Source organism: Ctenopharyngodon idella, chromosome 6, assembly GCF_019924925.1.
Source record: "Ctenopharyngodon idella isolate HZGC_01 chromosome 6, HZGC01, whole genome shotgun sequence".
Classification (NCBI taxonomy): domain Eukaryota; kingdom Metazoa; phylum Chordata; class Actinopteri; order Cypriniformes; family Xenocyprididae; genus Ctenopharyngodon; species Ctenopharyngodon idella.
The window spans coordinates 17,581,303-17,603,209 of record NC_067225.1 but is presented as its reverse complement, the minus strand read 5'-3'; the positions used below and the strand labels follow the sequence as shown (position 1 = coordinate 17,603,209).

General features: G+C 36.6%; 1 protein-coding gene across 2 annotated transcripts in view; it reads right to left on the bottom strand.

Annotated features, from left to right (window-relative positions):
* Positions 1-3,553: 3,553 nt before the first annotated feature.
* Positions 3,554-21,907, bottom strand: part of ryk (receptor like tyrosine kinase) — a 65,002-nt gene continuing 46,648 nt past the window's right edge. For both annotated transcript variants that reach the window (XM_051897091.1, XM_051897092.1), the window contains 7 exons: positions 19,249-19,335; positions 17,968-18,037; positions 16,202-16,334; positions 12,622-12,731; positions 12,004-12,163; positions 5,355-5,491; positions 3,554-4,651 (listed from right to left, as the gene is read on the bottom strand). In XM_051897091.1, the coding sequence (XP_051753051.1) occupies positions 4,540-4,651; positions 5,355-5,491; positions 12,004-12,163; positions 12,622-12,731; positions 16,202-16,334; positions 17,968-18,037; positions 19,249-19,335 (809 nt within the window). In that variant the 3' untranslated portion in view covers positions 3,554-4,539. The remainder of the gene's footprint in view (positions 4,652-5,354; positions 5,492-12,003; positions 12,164-12,621; positions 12,732-16,201; positions 16,335-17,967; positions 18,038-19,248; positions 19,336-21,907) is intronic.

Genomic DNA, 21,907 nt, shown 5'->3' with positions numbered 1-21,907 from the left:
CAAATATAGGGTATATAATACAACACCAGAAAGTGCAAAAACCATACACTGCATTACCTATAGCCCTATTTGTAATCACATAGGTTCAAATAACTATTTAGTAAGTGAGGCTGTTTTTTTCTCATTTAGTTCTATAATCATTTAGGTCTGCCTTAATGGCTTTGATAATTACATACCTGTCTTTGAGAGTTTTAAACTGAAGTGGTTTGTCTGCGCGCCAGTGATTTCCATTGCTTTTACTGCTCCAAAGCTTAACGGCACTTTCAAATAGTCACACACAATGAACTTTGGGATATTGCAGGCAGACAACTCACAGGTGATGGAGAATGGAATGCCATTGTAAATAACTCAAAGCACAATTAAGGCTTGGATGTATATGTATATAAAAAAAGCCTACTGCACCTTAGAGAATAGAAATTCAAAGTCCACCACTCCTACATACTCTAATGCTTGCTGCGTCATTCTGACTATCATGACCTGAGCCCGTCCGTCTCTGCACTCTATAGGGTCAAAGTCTTACAACCGGATAAAAAGGCATATGAATTTTTTCTGTATAGCCAGTTATATTTAAAATGTTATCTTTAATTTTACTTTTCATATCAACATTTAGTGGTTTGTCACTAAAGAATTCCCTTATGGCAGTCTTTCCCTAATAGGCCTTGTGTACCTTGTGGGCCTCAAATGTACCTTGTGCTCATGTACTTTGTTCTGAAGTCAAGCAAAGTGAAACCTTGGAAATGAGTGCACAAATGATCTCACTGAAGAGGCCATAAATGTTACATCACCTACATCCCATTGAAATACATTGTTGTAACATTATTCTTTTCTGACAAGTTTCCAAGAAGTGCTTAGATTGGCATTATGACAGAGCTATTCTCTTAAAAGGATAGTTTACACAAAAATGAAAATTGTGTCATTTACTCATTACTTACACTCATGTCGTTCCAAACCTTAATGTTTTTCCCGTGAAACACAAAAGATGATTTTTTTCTTCCATAAAATAAATATCAATGAGGTCCAATGTTGTTAGGGCGCCAGCATATTTCAAAATATCTTACTTTGTGTTCTACAGTACAAAGAAAAATGAGTTACACTTTATTTTAAGGTGTCCTTGTTACAGCGTAGTTATACCTTTAACTACTGATTAATATTAATTAACAACATGCACTTACTTTAGGGTTAGTTGCATGTAAATATGCATAATTCACTGATATTCCCACAGTAAGCATATGTAAAATATCATATGTAGCAAGAACAATACAAAATAAAGTGTTACCGAAAAATGTAGGTAACACAAATGAGGAAATTTTTAATGAAACCTGCAAGATTTCTGTCTGTTAAAATCCATTTCCCCAAAAGTGTCATGCTTCAGAAAGTTCATAAAAACACCATAAAAGTAATTATTCCCCCCCTCCACATTTATAAAATGGTGAATTCCAGACCTTGAATCTGATTGGTCAATAGCTGTGTTTTATTCATGATAAAGCAAGACTACGACTGCTTCATCCAATGGTTCTGTGCATCACTGCGCAACACCCTATGCGTATGAGAAGGGTTCGTAGTCTTTTTATTTGAGCTCCGTGAGATGACGCATATTACACCTAGGAACATTCTGTTGCTGTTCCCGGTTACAGCGGAAGGACAGCATTTATTGATTTTACTACATGAAAGTAGCATTTACTGTATACAATACCTTTCAGCCATTCACCATACAGCACAGCCTCTTGCACCTTATTGCTTACATAAACACTGATCTATGCACACACAGCAAAATCCCAAGAGTTAAATCAACTCTGCGCAGAGTACATATGGTCCCTCTCTAAATAGTGTTAAAGTAACACTACTGAAGCAGAGTTAAAGTTAATGAGATAATTAAGCGATGAATTAAGTGATGATTGAGCATTAGTGATGAACACCTGCTGTTAACAAGCAGAATCACTGAAGAAAAGAGGAAAAAAAAAAAAAAAAAAAAAAACTACAACTGACTTTAACTCTGTTTCAGGGTTACTTTAACACTATTTAGTGAGGGACCATATGTACTCTAAGCGGAGTTGATTTAACACTGGGGATTTTGCTGTGCATCAAATATGGTAAAGTGAAGCTCAATGATACTTGCTTGTCATGCAAGAACCATAAAAATGTAGGTGTCAAGAGATGAACGAAAATCTTAAGGGATGACAGGAAGGCGAGCAAATGACAGAATTTACATTTTTGGTGAACTATATTTAAGTGTATTCAACAATGAAGGCAAACTAGAAGTGTCATTATAGAGCTCCATTAAAATGAAACACTACATAAAGCAATAATACTTTGTGAAACTGACAGCACAACTTGTTAAACTGGGAAAGAACACAGAATGGAAAAAAGTTAAGTAATCATTTACTTAAAAGTTAACTTTTTTTTTTTTTTTTTTTTAATAAATGCTTGTAAGACAGAACCTGAAAAAAAAAAAGGTTCACACTCCCCACCATTCCTTCCTTTGAAACCTTAACATGGAAAAAGAGAGGAGTGGTTTTACAGGTCAGTTATACAAGAGACATTAATTTTTCTAATTCAATATCCGGAGAACACAGAGAGCAGGTCACTGATTGTGTCAGTGAGTGCCGTTTCAGCATGCTGTGCTTGTCAAAATCTTCAGTATTGGTTTGTTGAAAATTTTTCTGCCATTTTCTGAGATTAAGCTATATTATACAGAATAAAGCATGTCAGAACCTGGGAAAGGAGAACAAGATCTTCGAAGAGGGTGATAATCTTTCTAAACCACTTCTCCAATTTAACACTAAGCACATTCAGCCTTCAGAAGAAAAAAAAAAAAAAAAATGAAAAAAAAAGATGACTTTCCATTACAGCATCACATAAAATTGAAAACTTTTAGAGGCTTTATCCTCTTTGTGGCTGCAACAAAACAATGGATATTTTATCCTTGCATAACATAAACAACAAAAGAAACATAAGAGTTATGTCATAGATTTAGCAATGCTTATATTTCTTCACCAGTAACAGTAAGTGAGAGGGGAAAAAAAACTATGTATGAATAAAAAAAAATTACGGTGCAAACTGGATTAGTCACATTTCAAAGTGATATATAAAAAGCTTAAATAAATATCTATATAATAAAACTAAACTAATTATTAATTATTCAATGTGTACTCCTTTTACAGCTAGAATGCCATTAGAAATGTACGTTCTTCCATACACTTCATATGAAAAACATGTGAAACTTTAAGCTATGCAAAAATATAGTACATTGATATAATCAGCGGTTAAACGACAAAATAACTGTCGTCAAGTTACAGTGAATAAGGATTGCACAAAGAAGATGTAGTCAGCCACCCCACAAATTACTTATGGCCTTTTGGCTGCTCTCTTAAGGTAAACATTTGCACAATGTTATTGCGTATTAAAAGCAACACTTTAGGGGAAGGGGGAACAGTTCTTAACATCTTTGATCACTAAAAATAGATGCTTACATTGTATCAAGAACCAAGAGGTAAGTTTAAAACCATCCTCCAGACTAAATCATGCATCTAAAGCAACAAACACCAACACCCAACACTGAGATCCCATTTTATTTAGAGGCCTCATTTAATTGATAGGTATGAATTCAGTTTACACAAAACCCTTTAAAAAAGTCAACATGCAGTGATCACAAGGATAGAAAGAAGAGCCTATAGATTCAGAACAAAAGATTGGAAAATGGTGTCTAGGCCGTACACTTCAAATATTCACAGTGACTCATGTTTCTTTTCTTGTCCATGTATTCATACAGTTTTAAACATACAAGGAAGGCATTGTTCTGACACAGAACAGTCAAACATCAAAAGCTTTAGGAATTTGAAAAAACCCTGTATCAAAGTCCAGTTTGACTTGCAGGATCCCAACATGCTGCTTTACACCTCCACGACCATCTCATAATTTAAGGAGGTAAAGCTTATGGTCAGCTGTAGGGCTCCATCTTTAGTCCCAAAAGGAAAAAGATAATGTCTAGTTTACGTACCAATTGCCGTGTCCGGGCTGAGGCTTGTTTTCTGTACATTTAATGTAGTGGAGACCAGTTTCTCTCATCAAATTATTTTAAAAACAAATAACGCAGGACATAACGCAGTGGAGATTAAGCTCCTCTCACTGAAGACTTTGAAAATATATGTACAGATTACTCTGAGCAATATTTAAAATATCCAGAAGGAAATTTCAGAACAGTTTCTTGTCATTTCTATTGTTACGAAAAAAAAAAAAAAAAGCTCCTTTGTGAAACAAAGTGAACAGCAGCTTCCTGTGGATATCCTAATACCAGCATCCCAAACAAATGTGGATGATATTCTTGAGAATCAGAAAGAGTCCTTGATATTTCACACAGCTGTGATATAAAAAACAGATACTGACCTCCGAAGCTACACCTTCCAAACAAAGCCACATTTCATATCGCATGAAATTAAAACAGTTTACAAAATGGCTAGTTTTCTCATAAAGTAAGGCACTGCATTAACGTTTATTCTCTGGAATAGTGCTGTTCAACATCTCAGGCTGGTTTGAGTGAGTTTAGACATAGGCCCCCAAAGCTGCATGGAACTCAGTGAGGCATTGGACGAGCTGTTGGAATTTTGGTCTCTCTTCTGGATCCAAGGCCCAGCAACACGCCATTACTGCAAATCTGAAACAGAGAACATCCTCATATAAACAAAGCATTTACTTTTATCAGATCTGTGAGGTGACTGATGAAGCCGCAGCAGATTTATCAAAGAAAAAAAATGCTGGGTGGACAAGGAGTATCGGTCTTGATTACATTTGAAAGCAACAATTGAAATGGGCTTGAGTGAAAGTTGAGATCACTTTATCACTCTATTTCTATTCAAGCTCTTAAATACACAAGCCAAGCCGCAGAACTCTTATTCATCACTTATTCTCTGGAGGGAAAGAGTACTAAGCTATGATCCAATGCTGATTAGCTTTTCCTGCATTCTCTAAACTGTATTCCAGCGACTGCATGTAAAACAATTAATTTAGCTGTGTTTGGGTCATTGACACGGTCAACAGCGCTCGTTGCTTTGCAATTCCTGGCTGGTTTGATCACCATGCTCCGGTTCCCTAGCTATTGCAGGATGCCGATAAGGGTCAGATTGTGTGGAAAGCCAGCAGTTGTACTCGATTCAAACTGTTTTCTAAAGGTTCAGTTAGTTCCCTCACAAAATAATCAAGATTTAAGAAAGTTGTTGTTACTGACACTTTGGGAGCCTTGCCAATCACTCAGGAATGCAAGTTCACGATAGTTTATTTATTTTTAAAGTATTTGCAACATTAACTCAGTACATGAAAATGAAGTTGTACTCTCAAATTGATTAAAATATCAAACTTACAATTCATCAGGGCAGTTGATGGGTTGTGCTATTCTGTAGCCATCCTTCAAATAGGCGGCCATCTCGAAGGGGTCGATGTCAACGTAAGGAGTCTGTCCCAAGGTCATCAGCTCCCACAGAGTTACCCCGAAAGCCCACTGTAGGGAAACAACACACAAGAGCTCAGGCCAGGCTGAGAGAGGCACAATGACTGAAACAGAAAGATGATCCCTCCTTTTCAACAAGTGATGAGATCACTCGAGGCAGACATTATTTATAAACAGAGATAGTATTTACAGATCAGTATCTAAATGCAGAAAAATAGGACATGTGGGAAATTTCTTGTCATGAATAATTCCACAAATGCAAAAAAAACCAAAAAAGACAAAAAGACAAAAAAACAAAAAAACAGGTATGCATGACCACATAATAATAAATGATTGTTAAGACTAACATTCACTGAATCTTTAAAAACACTAATAATAATGTAGTAGTGTTATTTTTATTTATTTAGTTCTGCTGTTTTTAATACTTCATAATTTAATAAAACAACATTTATAAATACTCAAATATAATTTTTAGTAAATATCAAAAAGAATATTAATATTTTACAGTGTATTCATACTCACTGGCCACTTTATTAGGTACACCTGTTCAACTGCTCGTTAACGCAAATATCTAATCAGCCAATCACATGGCAACATTTAAGCATGTAGACATGGTCATGACAATCTGCTGAAGTTCAAAGTGAGCATCAGAATGGGGAAGAATGGTGATTTAAGTGACTTTGAATGTGGCATGGTTGTTGGCGCTAGATGGGATGGTCTAATATTTCAGAAACTGCTGATCTACTGGGATTTCACGCACAGCCATCTCTAGGGTTTGCAGAAAATGGTCTGAAAACGAGAAAATATCCAGTGGGCGGCAGTCCTGTGGGCTAAAATGCCTTGTTGATGCCAGAAGTCAGAGGAGAATGGCCAGAGTGGTTTGAGCTGATAGAAAGCCAACAGTAACTCAACCATCGAGGTCTGCAGAAGAGCATCTGTGAACGAACCTTGAAGCAGATGGGCAGCAGCAGAAGACCACACCGGGTGCCACCCCTGTCAGCTAAGAACAGCAAACTGAAGCTACAATTCTTAAAATTGGACAATAGAGGATGGGAAAAACATTGCCTGGTCTGAAGAGTATTGATTTCTGCTGCGACATTCAGATAGTATGGTCAGAATTGGGCATAAACAACATGAAAGCATGGATCCATCCTGCCTTGTATCAACGGATCAGGCTGCTGCTGGTGGAGTAATGGTGTGGGGGATATTTTCTTGGCACGATTTGGGCCCCTTAGTACCAATTGAGCATTGTTTAAATGCCACAGTCTATCTGAGTATTGTTGCTGACCATGTCCATCTCTTTATGATCACAGTGTACCCATCTTTTGATGGCTACTTCCAGCAGGATAACGCACCATGTCACAAAGCTCAAATCATCTCAAACTGGTTTCTTAAACATGACAATGAGTTCACTATACTCAAATGGCCTCCACAGTCACCAGATCTCAATCCAAGTGAGCACCTCTGGAATGTGGTGGAACAAGAGATTAGCATCATGGATGTGCAGCTGACATGATGCATGATGCTATCATGTCAATATGGACCAAAATCTATGAGGAATGCTTCCAGCACCTTGTTAAATCTACGCCACAAAGAATTAAGGCAGCTCTGAAGACAAAAGCGGGTCCAACCCGGTACTAGATTCCAACCCGGCAATTTAACGCAATACATTACTGAAGCTGAAATTGCGTCATTAACGTAATTTTACGTCACGCAGTTAGATTATCTTAAAAGTCCATGCTGATTACATCAGAGATGGCAGAGAGAACAGAGAGTTATTCATTCCAGTGTCTGTTTTGCCCTAAAACACAAACTCTCTGTCATATTGTGTCATTGTATGTGAAGAGCGCGAGCCCTCCCGCATCGCGCTGTTCCTGTCTGTCTGAACGGAACGTAGAAACATCCCACTGCTGTATGGCCAGATGATTTCTCGGCTGGATAAAGCGTTTCGCTAGTAAAGTTGATGGATGAGGATTGCAAATCAAAGTAAAGACGATTGCGGTGATGTACAGGAGTCGTACGTTAAGCACGCGTGAGTCCGTTATATTGATGCGCAAACAAATCATGTATGAGTGCTCGTGACGCACTGATCGCACATTGTATTTATGCACAGACACATTTCAGTACATTCACGTTGTTTTCACACACATTCAGGATAATGTTTGGATTTGTCCTGTGTATGTTGTTGTGTACTTTAGTATATATGCAGGTCAAGGCGGTTGGTTTAGGTTTTTTTGGCATCTCCATGTGGTCCTGTTCAGTATCGCAACTTGACTTGTCTAAAATGTAAACAAGCTCTTTGCTGTTGCACATACTAAACAATGAATTCTGAAACGTTTTTTGCTGTGAGTTTTTTATGGGTGCTTTGGTGTACATAAATGTATGAATTATATGGACTCATCATTTGGTTATTTGGTGTCATTTTGGAGTCTGCAAGTGTACGTTTTTGGAAAGACACCTAAATTTACCTTGAAAAAAAGCTTTAAAAAAAATACAGTTTTGTGAGAATCACACTTCAATCTGATGGTTTACTTTGCTGGAAATAGGCAATGAGAGCAAAATGGACATGTTAAACAAGATAAATGGTGTATGCTTAATTTCACGACAAGTGTGCGATTAATCGCAATTGAAAATTTGAATCTACTGACAGCCCTAATATATACACACACACACACACACACACACATATATACACACACACACACACACACACACACACACACACTATTGCCAAAAGTATTTGGACACCCCTCCAAATCATTGCATTCAGGTGTTCCAATCACTTCCATGGCCACAGGTGTATAAAATCAAGCACCTAGGCATGCAGACTGCTTCTGCAAACATTTGTGAAAGAATGGGTCGCTCTCAGGAGCTCAGTGAATTCAAGCGTGGTACCATGATAGGTTGCCACCTGTGCAATAAGTCCTTTTGTGAAATCCTCACTACTAAATATTCCACGGTCAACTGTTAGTGGTAGCATAACAAAGTGGAAGCAATTGGGAACAACAGCAACTCAGCCACGAAGTGGTAGGCCACGTAAAAATCACAGAGCGGGGTCAGCGCATGCTGAGGCGCACAGTGCGCAGAAATCGGCAACTTTCTGCAGAGTCAATAACTACAGACCTCCAAACTTCATGTGGCCTTCAGATTAGCTCAAGAACAGTGCGTAGAGAGCTTCTTGGAATGGGTTTCCATGGCCGAGCAGCTGCATCCAAGCCTTACATCACCAAGTGCAATGCACAGCGTCGGATGCAGTGGTGTTGAGTCTGGGTTTGGCGGTTGCCGGGAGAACGGTACTTGCCTGACTGCATTGTGTCAAGTGTAATGTTTGGTGGAGGGGGGATTATGGTGTGGGGTTGTTTTTCAGGTGTTGGGCTTGGCCCCTTAGTTCCAGTGAAATGAACACTTAATGCTTCAGCATACCAAGACATTTTGGATAATTTCATGCTCCCAACTTTGTGGGAATAGTTTGGGGATGGCCCCTTCCTGTTCCAACATGACTGCGCACCAGTGCACAAAGCAAGGTCCATAAAGACATGGATGAGCGAGTTTGGTGTGGAGGAACTTGACTGGCCTGCACAGAGTCCTGACCTCAACCCGATAGAACACCTTTGGGATGAATTAGAGCGGAGACTGCGAGCCAGGCCTTCTCGTCCAACATCAGTGCCTGACCTCACAAATGCGCTTCTAGAAGAATGGTCAAAAATTCCCATAAACGCACTCCTAAACCTTGTGGAAAGCCTTCCCACAAGAGTTGAGGCTGTTATAGCTGCAAAGGGTGGGTCAACTCCATATTAAACCCTACGGATTAAGAATGGGATGTCATTAAAGTTCATGTGCACGTAAAGCAAGGCGTCCCAAAACTTTCAGCAATATAGTGTATGTATGTATGTATGTATGTATGTATGTATGTATGTGTATATTTTATATATATATACATATATATATATATATACATATATATATATATATATATACACACACACACACACATATGCACATTTCTTAAAAGATTTTTTTTATAAAGTGAATCATAACAATTTTTTAACTGTAGGAAAACATTTGAATGAGAGACCGTTTCAGAAAAATGCTCCCCTATCTGGATCTGTTTGAGTTATGAGGTCCCCTTTAGGGCATTTTAGGGACATCAGCAACATTATGGAAACAAAGCATTCCAGTAACACAAAAGAAGGAAATCTGGATTTATTCCATTGATTTTGGACACAATCACAGCTTGTTCACATTTAAAAGGCTTTAAATCAATTAAATAAGCAGTCATGCATCAAGATGTTTGTTCTACATTATTAACTGTGAAACATACTGATGTGCAAATTAATGTAATTACAGCTCGTTATAAAAAGTTCAAGTAAATCAAGTTAGTTAGACGCCAGTCAATTTTGGATATAAAAAAAATAACATGACTATAAAAAGCTGTATTACATTCAGTGCGGTAAGGTGACTTTATTAACCATTCTTTATGCATCTGCCCTGCAGGAAGACGTGTTAGAAAACGCCAAATTGTAAAATCATGTTTGCACTTGAGGGCAACACACACTTGACTGTAGAACACACTTGAAATGAATCCTCCCCATTCATTAAAAGACAATCCTGACCATCTTTTCTTTCTTGACATTTTAAAACAGACAGGCTTCTTTACATATAATGTCTCCTGCACTGATGTGTTTGTTAAAAGGCTATGAAAGGGGAACTGGACACAGATCAAAGTTAACATCCACTGGTGATCTGGCATTTTGTCTTATGTCTCAATGGGTGGGTGGTATCCTGCACTACAGCTCCTTGCGGTAAATGAATTTCCAGCGTCTCCCAGTAAACAAGAGTAAATTTCCATACCTGCCATACTCATCACCAGCTCCTATTGTATTATGATAAACAGAACCTTAATAATTGTTCCTGGCATGAGGGCAGCACCAGCCACTATTGTTCTGCTAGTCGGAAGGGATGCAGAGGTCAGATCGCTGACAGATTTTGGCCCAGTGTGTCATTTATGAGGCGGCCAGGCGGCGTTCACTGCTTCCTGGCTGTCTAGGGTGGGTTGTTTCCTTGGCATTTTGAGTGAGACAACGGGAATGTAGAGTGTTGCCACAAAAACACACCTTTCCAGACAAACACACACATTTGTGTGACAGAGGTTTTCTGGTAACACTTTAGTATAGGGAACATGTATTCACTATTAACTACAACTTTTCCCTCAATAAACTCCTAATTTACTGCTTATTAATAGTTAGTACGGTAGTTGTTAAGTTTAGGTATTGGGTAGGATTAAGAATGTAGAATAAGGTCATGCAGAATAAGACATTAATATGTGCTTAATAATTACTAATAAACAGCCAATATCCTAGTAATATGCATGCTAATAAGCAACTAGTTAAAAAACCCTAAAATAAAGTGTTACCGGTTTTCTTTGCAATTTCCTAAGCTCAAGTTTGCTTAAAAGAATAGTTGACCCAAAAATTAAAATTCTGTCATCATTTAGTCACTCATGTCGTTCCAAAACCAGAAGACTTTTGCTAATCTTGAAAACACAAATTAAGATATTTTTAATGAAATCTGAAAGACTTCTGTCCCTCCATAGAAAGCCCAATCCACCTAAACTTTAACACCAATAATCAAGTGGTTTAATCCATACTTGCTTTATGCACAACAACAAACCTCATTGGTTCTTTCGGAAGCTCAAAGCTCTTGCATGACATGCAAGTACAAACCTCATTGGTTATCGCGCATCAAGCAAACAAATTTGAATGTCCTTTATCATATTTGATGTGCTCTACGTAGAGTATGTGAGTTGATCAATGTTTATATGTGAATAAAAGCCTAAATTAAATCTGTTTCTTTATGGATTTCTTTATGAAGTGAAGCATCAAAGTTTTGGTGGATAAGACATTCAATGGTGGGTCAGAAATCTTTCAGGTTTCATTAAAAACATTTGTGTTTCGTAGATGAATAAAAGTCATGAGTTTTGAACAACATGAGGGTCAGTAAATGACATTTCATTTTTGGGTGATCCATCCTTTTAACCAGTGCTACACACATGTGTAGACTTGCAACATTTTCTGAAATGTGATTGTACACCTATTACAGAACTATTATCATGAATATAAACATATTAGGGAAATTCAAAAGCATGTTAACTGCTGTAATCCTGCATGTAGACAATGACACAGGCCTCAGCATGTTCATGGACATCTGAAGCATGATTACTGTAATTGTCAGCAGTAACAAAGCATGATGGAGCAGATAGTATGACGTCAAAGAAGTTATGCAATTTTAAATTACCAGGATTTGGGACACAATCTGAGAGTCCATGCATGAGTGTGCAGGTACTCAGTTTTACCGGTTCCATAAATTAATTTCTGAACATGCTAAAGCAGCAAATGACTATTGTATGTGAAACAGGATACAAAATTGTTTTACAGGCAAAACATCCATAGGAAGAGAAAAACAATACACTAGAAACCGCCTGCTGCTTGTATGAAACAAAATATTATGTGAGTGTATGTTACAGTCTGTTGCAGAAAAAGACAAAAAGGAGCAGCAACTCTTACCACATCACTGGCACTAGAAAAGTCATTGTTGAGCAAACTCTCCAAAGCCATCCAGCGAACGGGTCGGTTCTCATTGTCCCCGAGGCAGTGATAATCCATGGGGAAGAGATCACGAGCCAGTGCATTATCTGTGATCTTCACTTGCATGCTGTTATCAATTCTACAAATTAAAAAAAATTAAAAAATAAAAATAATAATACCAGAGACATAAGACATCTAAACAAAACTGCATTGATGTTAATACAAACTGATGGTAAAAATGTAAATAAATACTAGAACATTAACTGAAAGTGTGTCCTGAATAAAGAAACATTTGTAAAAAAAAAAAAAAAATAAATAAAATAAAATATAAAAACTAATTTCATATGGCAACATTATTGTTAGCATTGAACGGGAGGGGATTCAATAGGTTAAATATCACCCTTAATTGATGATTGTATATGTAAAATGTACAAAAACCAGCCAACCGGTCATTGTCACAATAATTGCAATGTACATTATCTTTTTGAATAACCAATACCATAATGTAACACTTGGTGCAACTGTATACTCCTGCGTAGACAGCAGAAGGTGTAAGATGGCAAATAGTGTGAGAACATGAGGTCAAATGGCACTTACACACAGTTTCTGGCAGCCAGGTCTTTGTGAATGACCTCTCTCCGTGCCAGGTAGCTCATTCCACATGAAATCTGTATTGCCATGTGGACCAAGTCTTGCTGAGAGATTGCCTGTATGTGTAACAAGAGAGGGTGGACAAAATGGTTATAGTGATCAAGACAGACATTTTAAAGGTCACTGGAAGTGTGAGAATTTTTTTTTTTTTTTTTTTTTTTTAAATCTTAGATCTAGCAAGAGAAACTGATAGACGCAAAAAGTGGGAACACATGACAAGTGGGTACGCAGACACTTGTGGTTAAGTTTCACCTCTTAGGAAACCAGACTTGATGGAGCAACAAGTTCCTCTGTTGAATCTCAGTTGGTAGGAAGAGTTTGACGTCTGACGTCTAACTAATGACAGTTACCTCACTAAACATAAACATCTTTTGCACCAAACACTAACGCTTTAACTCTTTAGAGGGAGTGGCTCAATGTCAGGCACCCTTGTATAATCTTTCCATAGACACAACAAGAAGCCCTGGGTGCTAACTGGCAGGGTCATAACAATCCTCTCTAAATAAGTGCCTCTTTTTTTTTTTCTCCAGAAGAACTATACACAGGGCTTTAGAACAAAATAATTGCAATGTATGACAAACTCAGGTGTCAGACGAGTTCGAAGGTGCATGCTCATTCCTGTTTGTTCAGTGTGAATTTGGTTAGAGTGATTTAGACTGAAATGTTTACTCAAGAGAGAATGGAGTACGTGTAGAACATAGGGATGGGTCAATGAGAGTGACTAGTAAATCTAAACTTCTTTGTTCTTTTTAGCTGGAGTGTCTTAAAGGGGATCAATTTCGAGACATATCTTCTCCGAGAGGGCGTGCTTTAGCATGCCAAAAGTCTAACAGCAACTGTATGGACTGCCAACATGCTAAACCCGTCTTTGAGAAGTCACGTCTCTAAATTAGTCCCATTTGCCAATGAACAGATTAAAATGTTGGTCAATAATAATAAACTGATATTTTGTGTTGAAACTGATATATTTGATCGAAAATACTGTTTTTTTATTTTAATATATTTTACAATGTAATTTATTCCTGTGATGGCTCAGCTGAATTTTCCAGTCTTCAGTGGCATATATTAAATAAGCTATTCTAATATAATGATTTGGTGATGAAGAAACATTTTTTAATCATCATCAATGTTGAAAACAGTTTGCTTAATATTTTTGTGAAAACTGATTTTTTTTTTCCAGGATTCTTTGATAAATATGAAGTTCAAAAGAACAGTATTTATTTGAATTTCTTTTTTTTTTTTTTTTTTTTTGTAACAATAGAAAAGCCTTACTGTCAGTATATATTTAATGCATCCTGAATAAAAGTATTAATTTCTTTTTAGAAAAATACTGACCCCAAATTTTTGAACTGCTGTGTACAATTTATTTATGCATTAATATTTAAAATGTTGCTCTATGTTGGTCAGACAATCATCTTTAGTCTCTATGTTGTGCCTCCCTTTTTAAAAACGGGTTTCAAGATCGTTGCATTTAGTCTGGCTCCATCCAGCTGTTTGATCAGAATATTTTGGACAGGGCAGAAGCCCCTAAACCAGCCTAATTACACAGTGCTTCCTTGACCCTGACTACTCATTCAGAATGAGCCATTTTAAAAGTATGTAGTTTTGCACACCCCTAGAAGGCGGCAAACAGACATGCATCTAAAATTTAGTTCAGGTGAAGTGTGAAAATTTTGGCAGTAAATTTGAAAAGAAATAACCCACTTGCAATGCCAAAATGCAGGGTATTATCTTAAGCATGGATAGTTTACATGATTTATGTTTTTACACTGCCACAACAAGCTTGGTCCTGAAGTAGCAAAACTGACAGCCTGAAGAACCCATTTAACAATTTTAAGAATACATCTGTCTGACTGATTGAATTTATGTAATCTTGTCTTTGAAAAGGGTTCAGTGGCAGCCGAATAAAAAACTGCCCAGGGTAAACATAACAAAGGCTCGATTGTGCACAGCACGCTACTGTAAAGCACCTATCGTAGAAGGTTCACTCGATGTTGACAGAGGATCTGCACAATGAATTCATTGTTCTGAAGAAAGCAATTAAATCAGGATAATCTGAACACTCCAGGTGTTCTGCTGGAGGGTCTCTAATATAAACACCTGCCTCAGACTGATTTATGGCCAACAGCAGGAGGAGTGTCATTGCACTACTTGTTAGCTAAATACACACAGGTCAAAAACCACTCTTTGAGTAAATGTGGATGCAGTTTAAATGTTGCATAAGCTAACCTGTAAAGTGAGTGTGCTTGCTTTCTCAACTAATGTCAGAGTAGTGAAGCAGTGGATAGAGTATAATCACATAACAATATCAAACTTCTTTTTGATTTGATTTATTATCTAAAACAAAATTCATATTTTCAATTAAATGTGTAAATGGGAAAATACATTTTGATATATATATATATTATATGTATATATATATATATATATATATATATATATATATATATATATATATATATATATATATATATATGTATGTGTGTATATATATATATATATATATATATATATATATATGTATGTGTGTATATATATATATATATATATATATATATATATATATATGTATGTGTGTATATATATATATATATATATATATATATATATATATATATATATATATATATATATATATATATATACACACACACACACACACATATATACATATACATAGACACACACAGATCTAGAAAAATCTTTAGTCGGGGACAGCCCTAATATATAGGCTATTAGGGCAAAAGTAATGATTATGAATGTGTCCGAAAAAAAAGTGTACAGAAGTTTATTATTATAAAATAACATTTTAATTGTTTATTAATAAACTGTTTTCTGAGTCAGTGTCGGCTGCAAAGATGAAGTCTCCTCAGTAACACGCCAACAGAGAGAAATGCAACTTTCATATGGTTTACATAATCAGAGAGTATTTGTTTTCGATTCGAATTGGTTTGTTTAAAAGTAGACGTTTCAAGCTTTAGATATAAAAATATATTTTTGATGCCTGTGAGGCAAGTAGCCTATACGCTGAGTTTCGGTTCATTTATGTGACGTCCAGCTGTTCAGGAAGACCGAGACAGCAGAAAGCACATCCATCATTTTATTGTTATTGTGAGCTGCCATGTAGAGTTGCTGCTATTTACATGTTTCAAATAAGCCATATTTTGAGGTCAATGGATGATAGGCGAATGTTTGCCCGACATACTATAATATACACAAGGACCCGCCATTAACAATCTGTTCCTTACTGACTGCGTGACTTCCCCACTTCCTGTGGAGCTTTTTTTTCTTTCTGCGACTAAGCTACTAATAAAATCTTTGTCGACAAAGCCTCTTTTAGTCCACTAATGTTTAGTTGACTATAATGTATGTATGTACGTATGTATGTATAGTGTATATATACACATACATACATACATACATACATACACACACATATACATATATATACATATACACATATATATATGTACACACACACACACACACACACACACACACACACACACACACACAGTAGTCTCACCTGTGGGTTGTTGGCCTCAGCAAGCTTACACTGGCGCAAGAAAAGCTTAAGATTTCCCCAGTTCATATAAGGCAAAAGGACCATGGGCTTCTCACCATCTTCTATACACACATGGCTGATGGGTAACAGGTTCCTAAGAGTGAACAGACCAAGAAAAAAATGTGTTAAAGTTTGTTGGTGTAGGTAAAAGGACAAATGGCAAGAGAAGGCCACATTTTTAAACACAGACAAGACAGGAAGTGACGTGCTATCTATACTTGGTCCGCATAAGACTAATTCAATCAGTGATTCATTTCTGACAAGGAAAAATTCAAGTCATGAGCTGCGCTGACCGTTTAACCCCAGACATGGGTCTGCGTGACTGCAAAGCTCGGAGCGCTCAGGACAGGATATGGGTCTGAGCCCATCCCAAAAGGCAACCAAGCGGGAAACAGAAAAATCTAAACAGAATGTTCGACCTCAGTGTTGATGTACTGCCACTATATTAATATCAGGAAAAAGATTCTGAATGAAGATGAAGTGATATTTAATATTATGTGAAGTTATACTAAAAGATGCTGATAGATGAGAACCAGAACTACAAAATCAGTATTTATTTTTTAATGTCATTGTAGAGAATTTCAACAGTACATTTATTTCATTTTTTCAATATGACCATTTTTAGTTTATTTTTTAAGTTTCCATAGTTTTAACCAATAAATAAGCAATAGCCAATAAATGTCTGAAATTTCTATACTATTTAGTTCTAAATAAATTAAAAATATAAGACTTAAGTCATTTTGAATGCCACAAGTGAACATAGCCATCACAACATTATAATGTACAATAAAAATAAATTATCAGTTTAACATTTGGCAAAGATTACATTTAACAACAACAACAAGATTTAGGTTTGCTTTAAGATTAAGATATTGGATATATATCCAATCACTACTACTGAGAACTTTCAGGATTTTGCTCAGATCTTGTGTCACATAGCCAGCACCAGCAAAAAACTAGTCACTGGATTTGTGAAGTTCATGACATTGAATCTCTGATTTGTTTAAGTTGGTGATGACAACCTTGCTTTACAGGCAGAAAGTGATTTATAAGAATAGTCAGAAATGCAGAACATCTAAAACCACATTCATTTCTATGAAGGAAACGTGGTAAACAAGAATGCACTAATGAAGAAATGATGTAGAGGAAGACAGCAATTCACACAGCAGTGAAGGAAGTGTGTAGATTAGTAGCCAGAACTGTCATAGCTGCGACTGTGGTCATCATATCACCGTCACAACACTCAAACATTACACAACATGCTCTATTGAGGACAGAGTAATTTATCCATTATGAAAGTATGGTAATTTATATTCATATACATAAGCATGTGTCATCACTCTCAAAACCTCTAATCTGCTTGTGTGTTTGGTAACATTGTTAAGTTTTTGTTATGTGCATGTTTTTTGTTAAGTGGAGTGAACTACAGAAATTCCTGTTCAGTGTGTAGGGAGCAGTGAACCCTGCATAAGGTCCCTCTGATTCACAACATGGCTATGGCAAGCTTTCTTCATATATGAAAGAATTTGTTTAAAAGGTGAAGTTTGCACCACTAGCATCAGAATTACAAAAATAAACATAAGCATGTATACATTAAATACAATACAAATGATTCTGTACAAAACTCATTATTCGTGACTAAAAGAAGAGATTTTGCCAATAACGTGTCAAATAGGGCAAGTTCTTCAAGCATCCAGAAAGCAGCGTATGAGGTATCTGTGGCTCACCTGTGGTGAAGACCCCGTAGTTTACAGCTTTCTGTAAGCATCATGGTCACCTGTACCTCTGAGGCGTGATCTGCACAGTCAAATAGAACAAAGAGTCAAGCGATTTGTGACGCAACCCTGGACAACCCGAACGTGATGCAAACCTACCAAAAACAACTGTCAAAGCCTTCTCATTATACCAATCAAAATGTTAGGTGAACCCTCAAACATCTGAAAAAAGCCAAGTAGCACCAAAGGCTAGAGGCATTACAAGAACATTTTGTCAAATTTAGTGTCAAATTAAAAGGATTGTGTCATTACTTACACTTACATCACATTTTTTCCATTGAACACAAAAGAAAGTGTCAGATTTTGGTCACACAAAGCTAACTTACGGCTTTGGAAGAGCTGGTATATAGCATATGGACTACCTTTTTGATGCATTTAGGTGCTTTGTCATCATTTTTAGATCTTGACAGCCCCAGTACTCATTCACATTCATTATAATGAAAAATGTGGCCAGGATATTCTTAGATTCACCTTTTGTGTTCTACAGAAGAAAGTAAGTCACACAGATTCGGAATGAAATGAGGGTGAGCACAAGACAGAATTTTTGGGGGTTTAAAGAGACATAAAATCAAGACATTGTTTTGCCCTCTTAGGGAAGTCCTTGTTAATAAAAGGTGCATGTTGGTCCCAAACAAGCCTTCACCTTGTACTTGAGAAAGTCCGATTACTCTAAAAGCAGTCTAATTCCTTTCAGCCAGTCTCAGATTGCTGGCTGAGTGAACACATTGAAAATGAGTTCACAGAGGTCTGGCTTTATCTTGGAGCACAGCTTTTGACGGATGCTTGGAGAGTATGGGTAAAGTGTATTGTTTCCTGTCCCTTGGGCGAGGGCCGGGGGGGAAACCGAACCACTTGGCACAGCAGAAGCTGGTATAATGGCATTGTCTAGTGGTTGGCACCAGTCCTGTGCTGGGTAAGCAGGGCAAGGGAAAATGAAGGGGTGACCAGTGTGATAGAAAGAGCTAAATTTTCTCATGGCATTTGCATTTTCTACAGGAACTGCTGTCATGACCACAGCATCAACATTTTAAAAAACCTCAGTATCATTCCATGTATTATGAATTTTAGAACTTTTATTAATAAAGAATTGCATTACCACAAACTATCCCTCATATGATTAAAGTTTTTTTTTTTTTTTTTTTTTAATCATGTTGGGAATGTTATTTTAAAAGGTTCATTTTAGAATATTTGACTCAAGGGAGGTATAAAATGAGAATTAAACAGAGGATGTACCTTTCACTGCTTTCACAAAGACTTGTTTCTCTTTGCTTGGGTCCTTCTCGTCAAGCAAGACTCCATGAAATATGCGGCCAAAGGTCCCTGAGGATCAAAATAAAGTCACTTTATAAAATCAGCTGACATTATGAAATCCCTGTATCTTTATAGAAATATACACACATTAAAATATAAGTGTCTCACATAAGGCTGGTCGATAGTATTCTTAATCTTTATTATTCTTCCCCAATGGGAGTCTATGGCAGCCCTATGAACCATAAGTAGGAAAATGATGAAACTTGGCACACTTGTAGTGATGGTAATGAATAGCAATTTGGGCAAACTTTGGGGTATCTAGGACCAACTCTATAGCATGACCACCAGTTCAAAAATACACTTTTCACATGGTTGTAACTTTTGAATAATTTATTCTAGAAAAATGAAACTTAGTACACCTGATCCCTCTCATCATGTTGATCACATTCAACATCTTACATTAAGACTCCGCCCATTACAGTAGTGGCCATTTTAAAAGTACAGTATTCCGTTTTTTTCACTACTCCTTCAAATTTTGTCAAATTTTGTCCAAAGTCTGATTAGATGATCTTTGGACCTAGCTGCCTAAAAATGAAACAGATTTTTAATTCACTACCGTTCCTGAGAAATACCTCTCCGAATTTGATCGTGCCTGTGTTTGTTATCTTATGCTAGTTAGCTTAGCATGCTAATTGGTTATCATGCAAAAATTTGTCTATTCTTTCTAATGTGACCATAAGCTATATTAGTGGTTAAGTTAGCTTAGCATGCTAACCAGTTAACATGCTAACTAATGTATTTACTAATTACTATACTAATGCTCATTCTTGCCTTGAAAACTCTCTTCAGTCATATAACAAACATGTGTCCTCTGTGGCTCACCACTATAAGCAAGAAGCCTCAAACCTTTCAGGTTGTGGGTTTGCCTCGTGTGTGGAACATGCCCAGACCGCAAGAGGTACTGTAGCCAGAAATATTGCAAAAGTTGCTTCTGTTCTAGACATTGTGTCTTTCTGAGTATGATCTAATCTGAATTTATTAAATATAACGCGGTGTATTTTTATACAAAATCTTAATTTTGAGTTCATTCTCAATTGAACTACTGAACCTTGGCAGCCGGGTGAACATGTCTTCTGAGTGGCGAGTTTTGATAAGCAATGAATACTTGACCAGAAAGTTGGGGGTTTGAATCCCATATGGTACAGTGTCCAAATTGTTACTGATATGCCAAGTTCATTCAAGAGCTGACTATTGAAACTGTTGTTTTCTGTCATTTAAAAGTATCTTGAGTCCGTCATCTCTGTGACAATGTTTACCTACAGAATTTCCACAAAAAAAAAAAAAAAAAAAAAAAGTTTAAATCCTGTGGTTGACAACATCTGAACCATTTTTACCGGAACCATTTTACCTATGTTCTGTCAAAACATATTTTAAAGAATACAGATATCAACATCTTAGGATGGGTAACTATGACCTTCCTGACTCTCAAAAATCTGAAAGGGTTTTGTAGTACAACATACCATCCTTCATGAAAACTATAGAACATTTCAAAACTTTAAAAAAGTATTTTTAGCTACTTTTCGAACTCATTGAACCCTTGGAAGGGTGTGGCCCCGTTATTACTGCTCGCAGCTATATTTCATTATATATTTGCAATGATTTACTGAAGCAACATGTTAACGCAAGTATTTATTTGGCATGTACACAGACTGTTAAGACTAATTTTTATTAGTGAATATCATGAATAATCATGTTTAATAGCATCTCTGATATAAATTTCAGTGGCAAAAACTAGGTGAATTGGATTAATTTCTGTGAATTAGTTCAAACAATCTGATTCAATGAATTAATTCACAACTCTGACTGAACAGTGGTAGGATTAGAGGATTGCATTATCATTCAGAAATGTTCAAGTTTCCGTACAACATTTTTCAAATACTGAAACGTTTTAATAAAATATTAGTTCTAATTTCAATGCATTTTTGAGATTAAACAACATGCCAATTTTTGCATGGTGAAAAGCTGAGCAGGCCTGAACAGGTATCCTTGATGACCTCAGAGAATAAAAACATGGATTCACCAGCAGGCGCAGGACAGTCTCTCACCTTTCCACTGCTGTTCTACAGCCTTTTAGAAATAGCTGCAGTTCCCATAAGCTCAGATGACACTTGAGAATGTACCAGATCAATTAATCTTGCAGAGAAGTGGAACTCATAGTAGGCTGACTTTGGTTAGTAAAACTAATGCTAGGGGCCATCACCGCACCGCCTACAACTTTTCTCTCTTATCTGATCTTTTTCCTCTATCTTGCCACCATTCTTGTTATAACATGCCACCTTATCTTAAGCCAGCTTGCTGACGTAGAAGCCTGCTTTAACCCTGTATGCGATTACCTTTGAGTTGTCCTCTATAAACATAGGAACACAAATTAATGCAATATACAAGAGCTTTAAGAAAAATGGTCTCTACATTGGGACATAAAGGTAAGTGAGGTGCTATGTTGTGCATTCATGTTACCCATGACCTTCAAAACCAGAAGTCTCATACTTGAAATCAGTTTTGTATCAAATATAAATTGTCCTTCTGTATATTTTTCTTTATAAAAATACATTTTAAATAAAATATAAATAAATAAATGGAC